The 13474-nt window shown below is 43.5% G+C and overlaps 1 protein-coding gene across 1 annotated transcript in view; it reads right to left on the minus strand.

Annotated features, from left to right (window-relative positions):
- Positions 1 to 361: 361 nt before the first annotated feature.
- Positions 362 to 13474, minus strand: part of LOC146809362 (insulin-like growth factor 3.L) — a 112945-nt gene continuing 99832 nt past the window's right edge. Inside the window, exon 4 of the mRNA XM_085616165.1 lies at positions 362 to 1624. Coding sequence (XP_085472291.1) covers positions 1611 to 1624 — 14 coding nt within the window. The 3' untranslated portion in view covers positions 362 to 1610. The remainder of the gene's footprint in view (positions 1625 to 13474) is intronic.

The raw sequence follows: 13474 nt of genomic DNA on the forward strand, positions 1-13474 counted from the left end.
CATATTAGCTTTTTTTTCCAGAAACTGGTCACAACTCCTGAGCGTACGGATGCAGTAAACAGTGTCAGATAGATGGGGCAAATTATATTGGTAATCTCATGCAGAATATGGTGAAAGGAAGGGTATAACGGGGAGCCAGATTTGCAGCTCAGAAAACTCTTTTAGGTTGTCTTCCGTAGGAGGTGGAAACCATGTGAGTTTGATGGTCTTCATGCTTTTAGGTTAAAAGGCTACATATATCCTGTACTAGATAATTCTTTATATAGGTCCACTTTTTCCCCCTTATAAAAATAGCCCCGTTATGTCATCATTTAACTCATTCATATCAGTGTGCAATCTGCAGAGCCAGCATTATTCTTTTAAGAACAAAGCATGTGGGGATTCATGGTGGCTCACTCCTCTGATCAATTTCCTTTAATATATGTCGGCCCCTATACCAGGAAAAGAAACATCGTCCCCGGTTGGCTCACATCCCATTTACATACATGCTTGTACAATAAGGATTCTTTATCGTCTTCATGTGTCCAGCCTTATGCATGCATGGGAAAGTGGTGCCAGGATCATTTCAAAGACATGGCCTTATCAGTTTGATGGTGGTTTGACCAAATATGTTGGGCTTGGGCATAGGACACACATGATTCTGGGTGTTCTTTTTTAAGAACTGTCTGCATGGAAAACAGCAGTACTTAAATGGTTCCCACTGGATGCTAGTATGGTAAATGGGGTTTTAGATATTGGACTGCAATGATCAACAGGACAATGAAAATCTAGTACTCAAATAAAATGCCAACTGAAACCACAATATCTCATTAGACATTGAAAAAGAACCATTAAAGACATTTTAAACCCGTTCCAAGATGTAACTGAAATCAACTGGAATTTTCTCTTGGGGTTGTGCCGGGTATGATCTTGCCTTGCCATGACTGTGGTATCTATTTTAACTTGCATAATCAATTAATTATGTGTACTGTCAGCGTCTTGAAAGGATTTGTGCTCTTGTTCATTCCGATTGACGTTTAATCACACCAACTGCACTGCCTAATCTAGAAAAGTCTACTGTGGATATAGATTGCATACTTTACTAAAACTATGAAATTCACCTTTTAGATCCACTTCACGTGCTATATAAAAGGTAGGCTGCCCATCATCGGGGTGAGTCTACCTAGAATTGCCACTTTCTGTCTGTCTGTCTGTCTCTCTCTCTCTTCCTCTCTCTCTCTTTCTCGCTCTTACTTTCTCTTATTAAAATATTTGTTATTTCTTTGTTTTCTTAGTAGCGCGTTTTACAAAAAGCTGGAGCCTAGTATCAAAGCCCTCTTTAAGTCTCAGATCCTTTAGAGGAAGTTCCATCTTGTCAAGGTTTGAAGGGTCATTTCTGGAAAGCTGTCGTGCCATTAAGCATGAAAGTGGATGGATTTCAAACCACTGCCTCAGGTAGTTTGGGGACTTCAGATGTCCTCCGTCACTGTGGTGTTAGCTGGGGTTTTCTGAAGTTTGCACACTGCCCCAGATATTGTTCCTTCGGATGTTGACTTCCTTTCAGAAAAGTTGGCCCCCTAGTTGCATGTTCCATTACATTTGTCGAATAAGCGCCGAGAATCCTTCTCTGACTAGGGGCTTCCTTCTAAAAGAGAGAGAAAGACAATGTTAAACATAGATCTGCCTCTTTACCCACAATCAAAATCTACACTTTTTTCTTGTTTGTGGTGGGTGGGCGATATTTCAGCTAGAATGAAACAGGCCATAGCAAAGAAGGTTGTTTAGGGGCCATCCAGTTAGTTGTGTCACAATACGCCTCAAAGCCCAAGCTGACAGCATCAGACAAAGGAACATTTTGGAATGCCTATGGTTGATCATTGTTAATAATGTAAGATTAGGTATGGAGAATTGGTTTTAATCTATATTGAATAGCCACCTTTAAGCAACAGCCTGAAAGAGTCTGTAGGTGACATCATATCTCCACTGAGCTACTTTCTTTGCTGCCATATTCCTTTGGAGCATGGGAAAAAATGGATGCCCACTCCTGAGTGAAGGTGGCATCACTGATCACTCACAATGGAAAAGGAGCTTTTCAAGATGGCCAAACAAAGTAACTCTTTGTAGACCATTTACCGAAAGTAAAAAGGTTTACCCACAAAGGGCCTTTTTAAAAATAATGTTTAAGGGGTTAAGTTATCTGTGTAAATATGTTGGCTTAGGAGTCACAAATCATTCCTCCAATCATCCCTTACAACCAGTGGGCAGAGTTTGTGAAATTACAGAACCCTTTGTCTCTGGGACTCCACTGTACTCCACTGTAACTTTCGTATGAGGCACCATATACATGACATATTATGTAAAGCTACTCATTCTGTCAGGAAGAGACACACAAGACATTTGTCACAGAGTTGGGGTCATTTGCAAGCACATTTAACATGTCAGCACTGGCATCTTGTGTACGGTAATGAAAATATTATGTATTAAGTCACCTAAAGGCACTGTCAAGCTTTGATATGAGTACACCTACAGCAAATTAGATGATGACTGGTTATAAACACAAGATGGAGAATAGTTGCAATACAACTTTGGAACATTGAGCTTGCTGCATTTTCAGGTAGTAATTCACGTTCAATCGAACAGGAAATTAGCAATTTAGCATGATCGAACGGGAAATTAGAATTTTAGAGATTGTTAATCTCAGCATAACCCTCTATGACAAGACTGCAGTGGCGGCTGGTGACATTTGAAAATGGCGGGGCGTAAAAGTGCCCCATAACAAAGTCGCGTCAAAACGCACTCTCAAAACGACCCAACGGCCGAGCCCATCAGATGATGGTACGTAAACTCAAACTCCACTACACGCACCTTACACCCTCTGGCATCACTGCCACGTGTAGGCGCTGTGCCAAATCCGTACCTACACAAGGGGAGCATCCCCACGGCTCTCACACGATGCCCAATGCTCCCCCCGCAGGTTACACCACTATGAACATGCACTCTACCAACCATGGGAAGCCTCTTCTAACCGGACCAGAACAGTGCTGCGGAGCCACACAACACAAGTGCTGTGAAGCGCTATACAAATACTGAAAATTGAATGCGCTGAAGTAGAGCAGGCGGCAGTGCCTAGCAATTGGCCTTTACATCTACATAAAGATATGTATAGCATAGCGTGCAGAAAGCGTGGCCACTCTTCATCGTGTATGTACCTCACCCCATAAGTGCACAAGCAGCTTGTATCAGACTTAACAAAGTGCACGGGCATCACCTTCACTTGATGTATTCACAAGGAGGGTGACAGACACATAGAGAATGAGCACGCGAAGGACGGTTTAGTGAAAGGAGTGTGAACATACAGGAATGTGAGAAAATGAGACAAAAAAAAGAGTATGAGGGGACTACGGGGAGAGGGAAGAAAGGGAAGAGGAAGTAAAAAAGGACAAGGTGGCAGTGAGTAGTGAGCGAGCACTGAGAGGGGTGTCCGCGGGACTGAGGCAAGGTGGGAAAGATCTGCGGGGATGGAAGAGGCGGCATAGGGGGACCCACAGGCGGGAGCGACAGAGGGGGCAAGTGAAAGAGAAGACGGAGGCGCGAGGACAGGCGCTCCGCCGTAGGAGCTGGGGAGGAAAGGCAGCCAACAAGCGCCTGTGTGTCAATCCCCGGGAAGCGAGAGGCAGGATAGATGCGGGCACAGCTCCTGCCATCAATATCCTCTAATATAAATGTCAGTGATGCCATTTTACCCACAGCCATTTCCCACACTGCTGATTACATTATCGTATAATAGAGGGGAGCCGGTCTCGCTTCTTTCTCTCTTAACCCTCCTCGCGGTAATGTGTCAATAGCCTGCCTCCATGAAACAAGTCAATTTTCTGCAGGCTTGGCAGCGGAATAAATCTGCCGGCTATCTGGAGAGCCCGAGATATTTATATACACTCTGCCCGTGTGTCCTCAGCAGAATTGAATGATTTTCAGCCCAGACTCAATAAGGGGTGAATTTAAAGCAGTCCCTAAGCCTGCCTCCCAGTAACTGCCTTTACACGTTTATTTTCTTTACCTGTACAGAAAAAGAGAGAATTATATGTGGATTTATATGACAAGTGTGCCTACCAAACAGTTTAGGGAAAGCGTAGTAGGGGGGCCGGAGTAAAGAGTGACATTTAATGCTCGCTCTGTGACAAGGAGAAACTAACGAGTTCGTTTTATGATGAGGGCTTCTTCATTAAATATGAACATTAGTCAGAGGATATAATTTTACTCTATACAGCGTCTATAGGTTACCCTAAAACCAAAATTAAAAAACACTTACCTGACCGCCTCTTCTCCTGGTCCGCGTTGGCGCCTCTCTGCCCCTTCAAACGGTCCGGAACACCACGTCCACGTGACGTGACGCAAGTGACTGCAACCCGGCCCTCAGCCAATCCTGGCGCTGCAGCAGCGCCAGGATTGGCTGACGGCACCGCCTACTCCTCGCCCGCCGCCTGCCCATTTAGGAGACCGAGGGGCTCCTAATGGGCATGCGCAAGGCAGCAAAAATACAAGTACGCATGACTGGGCACGGAGTAAAAAATTAAGCTCCATGCCCACTCATGCGCACTTGTGCTGCCTTTCCCAAAGGCGTATGACAATGATGTCAGTCAACATGACACCGGACCGCCCACGGTCCGACGTCATGCTGACTGACATTCACAGAGGGAGGACTCGGGAGCGGTTGCGGACATTCACAGACTAGTCACAGAGGAGGGAGCTGCAGCTGCGGGCACGGCGCGGGCGGTGGGGCTACGCCCCCACGCCCCAATGGACGCACCGCGCCTGCAAGACTGTAAATGCAACCCATGCTTCCTAACAGAAATTTGGTTTAACCCCTCCTCACAAACCCAGATGGAGTAATTCTTAGGAGGATTGAGCTTCAGTGTCCTGCGGGAAGCAATCAAACCTTAGACCCAAACTGTAAAATCTTTGAAAATCTAGTTAACAGTCTTAACATCTCTCTCTCTCTCTCTCTCTCTAAGCTACTATTCCTTGGTATCATCTCTCACCCTCCTTAAGCTGTTAATTGAGAAATGATGTGATTGCATAGCCTCCAAATTTATCAAATCTAAATGAAGTCATATTCTGTGGAGAATGTAAACTTCAAGAGATGGGTATGTACTCAAACAGTTTTGGGCAATGTCCTCACTCAACAATACTCTCATCCTACTCTAAGGGAGGGGAAAATCTTAGACCCATCATTGCCAAGACCGATGGTCTAGAATGCCAAAATTAAATCCAGGTCAAAGTACAGCATCCTAAGACTGGTCTCTGTAACCACAAAGTACAATCAAGCAACCCAAAGCCCAAATTACTTGGCTAAGAGATCTCAAAGAAAGGTGACGTCATTGTTTTGGCCCGATAACTGATGGGAGCAAAACCAAACCTCGGAAAGGGATTATTTTCATAAAGAGGGGGAGTTATGTTGGGTTCTCCTATCCCCACTAAATGAAACTCTAACACACAAAAAACTCCGTATAAAGGTAAAAAGCTGCCAGCCACATAAAAAAAAACTAAATTAATTCCAAATTAAAAATAACTGGATAATAAACAAGAGAATATGGGATTCAGGAAAAAAATACCCTGACATCAATCTCCTCACATTATTGTCAAAGTACTAATTGGATCTGAAATAATGACACGGAACCATTCTGGGCATGGGTAAAAGGTAAAATTGTCTCATTGGCAGGGAATATTAAATGAAAAATTAACATGCTTTTATGATGTAGTGAATATGGAAAAGAAAATATTGATACTCAAAAGGTGAGCCAGGTTACTACAGGCAGACAAACGACACCGTGTACTTAAAACCTTGACCTCACTAAGGAGTGGGGAATATTCCAAGGGCTTGAAAAGAGTGAAAATCACATTTTGGAGTCCAAATAAATCAGATGCGTTATTTATAAATATGCAAAGTAAGTTAGTGCGCAATGCCACCATGACCAATCTTCCAACTATGTTGGGGCAGGCTATAGAAAAATAAGGATTCGGCATATGGTTTCATGAATCCTTGTCTAGAAGAGTCAAGCCTGCCCCACATGCTGAGCTTCATAAACAAGCATTGGCATAGCCAATAGGTCCCACCTTTTGGACCTTATGTGTTTAGCCAGAACTTTTGGCTATGTTGTAGAGCACTGTGGCTGCTGTGTATTATGTTGAAAACTTATAATAAAAAGTTTTAAGCATTTTTGTTACCTTTATACAAACAAAGACGACATTATATACAAATGAAAAACCTGATTAAAAAAAGATTTCAACATAAAAAACGTCTTCTACTTTTTTTGTATTTTCACTGCTGGCAACTTCTTCCTGCTTGTTCTCATGCTTGTTTGTTATAATTTCTTTGTTATGGGGGAGCGGGACATAAATAACGGGGGAGTGGATGTTGGAAAACAGTAATTTAATTAGAACACGAGCAGCGGACGGACACTAGGGAATCAAGCTATCCTGACTGAAGAGGGGTGAAACCCCGAAACCGGTCCTAGGATGCTTGTTTCCAGTCAAGGGAGGACCTGGCTTGGCAGTTTGGGCTGGACTGTTCCCATGAGGCACAGGGTCAAGACTGATTTGCATATGGCTGGGTTCAAACTGGAATGGCATGGTGAGCAAAAAAACGATGGATTTAGGCCCAGATCTCTGCACTGGTGTGAATGTATGACATTGTTCTGCATTCTGCCCATCAACTGTTGTTTTTGCATTTGTCACCCCAAGTGGGACGGGTATGCCCAGACATGAGTCCCGTGCTCTCCATGCCACTGGAATCAAGCTATACTGGCTGAAGAGGGGTGAAACCCCGAAACCGTTCCTAGGATGCTTGTTTCTAGTCCAGGGAGGACCTGGCTTGGCAGTTCGGGCTGGACTGTTCCCATGAGGCACAGGGTCAAGACTGATTTGCATATGGCTGGGTTCAAACTGGAATGACATAGTGAGCAAAAAAACGATGGATTTAGGCCCAGATCTCTGTACTGGGGTGAATGTACGACATTGTTCTGCATTCTGTCCATCAACTGTTGTTTTTGCATATAATTATGTGGCACTGTGTGGTATTATGTGGAGTGTATTTATGTTGCATTGAGTAGAGTGTAAGAATGTGGTGTGTAATTATATGGCACTGAGTGGTATTATGTGGAGTGTATTTATGTTGCATTGAGTAGAGTGTAATGATGTGGCGTGTAATTATGTGGCACTGAATGGTATTATTTGGAGTGTATTTTGTATTCAGTAGAGTGCAGTGTAATTATATAGCATATAATTATGTGGCACTGTGTGGTATTATGTGGAGTGTATTTATGTTGCATTGAGTAAAGTGTAAGTATGTGGTGTGTAATTATATGGCACTGAGTGGTATTATGTGGAGTGTATTTATGTTGCATTGAGTGCAGTGTAATCGTAGCATATAATTATGTGGCACTGAGTGGTATTGTGTGGAGTGTATGCTGCATTCAGTAGAGTGTAATTATGTGATGTGTAATTACGTGGCACTGAGTGATATTGTGTGGAGTGTATGATAGAGAAAGCAAGAGACAGAGATCATGGGAGGCTGCGAGTGTCAGTCGCTGGTAGGATGAGGGGGGTAGATTGGGACAGGGATAGATACTGATGTGCAGGGATGAGCGGGGGAGAGAGACCATGGGAGGGTGAGAGTACCAGACACTGGTAGGGTGAAAGAGGTAGATTGGGACAGGGATAGATATTGATGGCCAGAGATAGGTGTGAGGGGGGCTTCGGAGGCCGGGAGTACCTATGCTGGGTGCGAGAGGTGTGCACACGCAGGGCCGCAGTTCACTGCGTCCCATTAATCCAAAGGTCACACGTGATCTTGGTGAGATGTTCTTGTGCGGAAGGAAATAGCCCCATCACTTCCTCCCATACGCACAGACCAGCGTCTGCAAAGTCCGAGATAGCTCAGTAGGTTGAGCACCTGCTATAGATAACCTAGTGTAACTTGCAAGTCACTGGTGTGGGTTTTCTCGGGGCCAATTGAGGCATTCAGCTTTCCAACGTCAATTAAATACTTTTGGATTGGTAATAATAGCAGCAGATGCTATTTGTAGTGCTGAAGTGTGGTTAAGTTTGTGTAAAGCGTTTTGTAGGGGGTAAGGGTTTTCATGCACTGTGACTAGAAGCTGAAATGACTTCCCTCTGGTTCGACTGGCATTTAATTCATATCTAGCTGTGGTTGGTATTTTGAGTTCTGTGTCCGCCACTGCTTTTGTTCTGACAATTTAATGCATTATTGCTGCAAGTTCACTCCGAATCGTCTTTGCGCCCTGTCTGCATATCCGCTCGAGCCCCGCCCCAAACAAACCAATTTAATTTGCTTCGTAGAGACTTTAGAAATGTTATGAATTCAAAGAAAAACTGGTTCTGTGGGTCAGCCTGGTGTTACTCATGTCACCCCCCCCCCACACACACACACCTCCTCCCAAGCAGGCCACCTCCCACTCCCTATCGCAGCCGCATGAATAAGATACAAAAGAGACAGTGTCAGGTTCTAAGGTCTACAGCTGGGTGGCAGCAGGCTTGGTTGCTAATCTTGACCCCTGGTTTCCTCTTGATCAACCCTTTGATCTTCGACAAATCGTGTTGTCGCCATGGGCTTCTGTTTCTTCAGGTTTCAAAATCAAACAAACCAATTTAATTTGCTTCGTAGAGACTTTAGAAATGTTATGAATTCAAAGAAAAACGGGTTCTGTGGGTCAGCCTGGTGTTACTCATGTCACCCCCCCCACACACACTCCTCCTCCCAAGCCAGGCCACCCCCCACTCCCCTTCGCAGCTGCATGAATAAGATACAAATGAGACAGTGTCAGGTTCTAAGGTCTACAGCTGGGTGGCAGCAGGCTTGGTTGCTAATCCTGACCCCTGGTTTCCTCTTGATCAACCCTTTGATATACGACAAATCGTGTTGTCGCCATGGGCTTCTGTTTCTTCAGGTTTCAAAATCAGAAAGGCTGAAAAACAAACAGAAGTTATACCTCACAGCAGGTAGAGGGTAAGGACCCCCAAAATTATCGAAGACACTGTGTTATGTTTTCTGATGGGCGGGGTTTGAATTGACATGGCAGATTGTCACCTGAGAAGACTCGAATGCAGTGTGAATTGATGGCTCCATGCCGCACAGGCCAATTGCGGGCTAATAAAAAAAAGCACACGCACAGGCGTGTGTTCAGAGCTCAAAAGCCCTTACTTAATGCCTCGCAGAGCAACGCATGCGCGCTAGCTCAGGCGAGACCTAAAAAGTTAACTTAACGGTCGGGAAAACTTAGAAGCAGGAGACAGGGAATCCTAAATTAGAGCACTGTAAAAATTATTCCAAAGAGATACTGAAAAATGCCTCTATACGTTATAGTAGGGAAGTCAGGAAGTGATTAGAAACGACATAATAAAATAAAAAAGAGTTCAAATCATCCCGTCAAATCATTATGATATGAAACCAGAATATTGAGTCCTGAACATCGAACTGTACACATATCATTGCATATTGACAACCAACATATCAACATAGTAAGTATATGTAAGTAAGTATAGCTTATTTATGATCTAATCCACATATCGTTACATTGACAAAATGTATATATCTGCAAGCTTCATAAATATGTCATACTCAGCAATGTACACAATTGCTTTGCAGACTGGAATTGTTAATGTATTTTGGACGGAGGATTTGTGACATTGACAACTACTGATGCTCCGTGTAAGTTCCCACGGAGGCCGAAGAGACACGGTCAGACTGGGACAGCAAACAGTCCCTAGACCCAAAATACAAGTGCCCCTCACTTGCAATTTGAGTAGTAAAACAGGTAGCCCACATTTGTAAACAGAAGAACTCAGAACTTTTTAAGACATGCTGTTGGGAGTGGTCTTTTGGGCGGGGGCACGTATTTGTGCTTGCTGCAGGCAACACTTGTGGTATTTTTTGGAAAAGGCAGCAGTAAAATTCATTATGTTCCTCCTCTATCAAAATGATGCAAACATTGACTCACGCCTGCTCTTCAACCTGCAAAGGGCATATCCTCTTTACTACAATCATGTCCCCCTCCTTTCCTCTCTCTTGATCCCACTATTCCATGTCTGCTGCCCCCTCAGTGCTTTAGACGACTGCACCATCTTAGTCTGGATTCAAAATGTGATTTAAAGGTTACACACAATGGGCCTGGTTCACAAAGGTAAACTTAGACCAAAAGTCTAAGTTTAGACCTAAAGTCTAACTTTACTACTAGTAAAGTTAGACTTTTGGTCTAAGTTAGATCTGAAGTCTAAGTTTAGACCTAAAGTCTAACTTTACTACCACTAAAGTTAGGCTTTTGGTCTAAGTTAGATCTGAAGTCTAAGTTTATACCTAAAGTCTAACTTTACTACCACTAAAGTTAGGCTTTTGGTCTAAGTTTAGACTTGAAGTCTAACTGTGTTTTACCTACTCCGGGTCATTTAATTTTGTAACAAATGTGCCATATTTTTTACCATTAGTTTTCTGTCTTTGTTTACTTGAATTATTAGTTAGAGTTCGTTAACGCAGCTCTAGAACATATTTAAATGTGCTTTCTATTAATATTTCTTATTATGTATTGCTCTAAGGCTGGGTTAGTGATCCATCACTAATAGTTAAAGTAAACACATGCTGAATGTTCATGTTACAAAGGCTCACAGAGATTTTATGGGCCTTTGCATACCAATGACTGATATTTTTTCTCTTGGATAGGATGCAAACTTAGAAGATGTGTTTACATGAATGTTCTGCCTTTATTTACTTTGTTTTACTCAAGAATCAATAACAGAGCTCTAGAACACATTTTAATGTGCTTTCCCCATTATATTTTCTTATTGTTCCAGGGCTACTTTACTGATCCCTGACTAATAATTTAAGTTAACACTGACAGAAAGCTAATATTCCAAATGATTTGAGACAAGTTTATATACTGTCTTATTTAAGTATTGTCAGGGCCTTTGCAAACAAAAGGCTCATATTTCCTTCCCTGCACTCTATCCCGCCACTACCTGGAAAGATGGCAAACCTATGTGTGAACTGTCTCCTTCACGTGTAACTGGTGTGTTTTTATTTTCCCTATTCCTTTTGAAAGTTGGATTGCCACATTTCCAAGAGAAAAACATACCAGTCATTTATTATGCAAAGGCCTAGATGTAACACCTAAACAGGACTTTATATTAAAAAAAGCCTGTAATCATTTCTAACATGACTTTTCTATCTTTATGTACTTTAATTATTCAGGCAATGCCATGGCAAATGTCATTGATTTTGGTAGTTGCATGCGGCACTTGTGTGAATGGTCAGCTTCTTGGCACATATACCATTGGCTGCAGTGCGCAGAGACCTTATACTGCCGCACACAGAGGAATAAAATCAGAGGGAACATTGGCCACTGCTATTCATTCTTCTAATAAAAAAGGGTGTTGCAAAGGGGCATGTCACTTTTAGGTGGGCAGCGCTACCCCACCTCTCTCCAACCATATCCACCGGGAAGGACTGCGGGGCATATTATCAAGCAGGGCGTTAAAATTATCGCCGCTTTGGCGGCAGAAAACTGGCGCTAACGCGCCGATAATGGGCTTGATAATATGTCGCAGAGAATTCCAATAGAAGCCCATGTTGACACCAGAGCCTGGGCTTCTATGGGAATTCTCAAGGGCGTATTATCAAGCCCATTATCGATAATCTTAACGCAGTTTCTTGATAATATGCCCCCACTTCTTCCATCTGCATGCCTCCCCCTACAACATTCATTGGTGACAGACAAATCAATAGGGTAATGGTTTGCGTTTTTCCTTGACACATTAATTGACCCTCTAGCTCAGAGTGCATGGATCCTGCATAGGCTCTTCTGAGACAATTCACGCTTCTTTTTGCCATTTATCTCATTTCAGTGTTTGACTACAGGGTACGACATTTATCCCGCTTCCATGGGACACCCATACCTAGCGTGAGCCTAGAGATTGCACGGGCGGTACTCAAAGTACGGCCTGTGGGCCACTTGCGGACCGCCAGGCCTTTTTCATGCGACCCCCATGGAAAACAGAAGCAGACACGGATTCTGTGCCATTACTGCTGTTCCTTGGGGGCCGCATTCGCCGGGAAAAGGTCAAAGGGGCATGCTCAGACAGTCAGTGTCTTGCATGCTCACCTGTGGCCCCCCCGCCCTTTATCTGCCTCTATCTGGTCATTTGCTTGCGTCGCGGCAGGACAGGGTTTTAAAAGAAGGCACGGAAGTTGCTGCCTTTTTTTTACCCGCCCGTATTCTCACCTAGGCAGGGTGTGCGCAGCTGAGACGGAGCTCAGATTCATTGCCCCAGGGCCCCAATTGCCGAGTCTTGCCCCTGAAAGAAGTAAGTGTATGCCATGATGGCTCCCTTGTTACACCCCTGATCCCCATATTATGTAATTCTCTATTGCTCGCCCTCCTCGTTGGTGCTATAAGCACCCACACAGAAGAGAAAGGTTTCCTTGGGGGTTTTCGAGGGGGACAGAAGCATTACTTGTTTCTTTTGTATTCAGTGCGAAGGGTTCGGTTTAATATATAAAGTTAGGTGCGTGTGACAGTAGATGGCGCTGTTGCTGCATTCTATGAGTGAGCAATCGTGTTTGCTATTTTCCTTCTAAGTTTCTCATTCACTTTTGAGGCGAGGAGTTTGTTGTTCTCCCTGAGTTAACTGGTGTATAACCAGGGAGGGCTTTAAGCGGGCTGGGTGCTTAAAAGCAGGTGCTGAGACGGGTCCCTATTGGGCTCTCCATTTTCGCCCTCACCCTCAGAGTGAAAAAAAGTTCCGAAGTCTGCAGCAGCACATCTGCCCAGAGCCTTTGATGTAATTTCAAATAGACTCATTTTAGTTCTTTCACAGTCTCATCATTTCAGAACTGAAGCATTTTCAATATTATATATTGTATAAGCAAAGCCATAATTGCTGCTTATTTATCTTGTGCAACTAACAACCATTGGCAAAGCCAATAGTCCTGGCTTATTGCAGGTATAATGTTACAGCAAAATAGCAGTAGGGCGGCACACTAGGCCAAGTACAGATTTTTAGCTTAAATGTTTTTAAGCTATGACCTTAATTTCATCGGTCACGGCCCTTTGAGAAACCCCACAGGTTTTTCATCCCTCTGTAACCAGGCGATCCGTGTCAGTTATTTGTATAAATTGCCATAGTTCGATCTAAAAATCTATCTTTATTATCTGTTGTGTGTCTGTTTGTAGTAGAGGAATACTGCTATTTCATGAGTAGTCCAGAAGTGTATAAGGATTATGTTTTATGAGGCTGTAGTTCACATTTTGTTTATTTTCAGCGTCTTTACCGTCCTGTTTATTCAGAGCCCAGATCTGGAGCTATTGTTTGAGCATTCATTATATTGCACTTATCAAGAAGGATGTAGGATCCGTTAAGAGTCCTGGGTGTCTCGTCCCACAATGTCAGTGTCTTTCCCGACACATCCCCAGTCTCCCTTTGTAGG

The sequence above is a fragment of the Triturus cristatus genome, chromosome 7, assembly GCF_964204655.1.
Source record: "Triturus cristatus chromosome 7, aTriCri1.1, whole genome shotgun sequence".
NCBI lineage: Eukaryota > Metazoa > Chordata > Amphibia > Caudata > Salamandridae > Triturus > Triturus cristatus.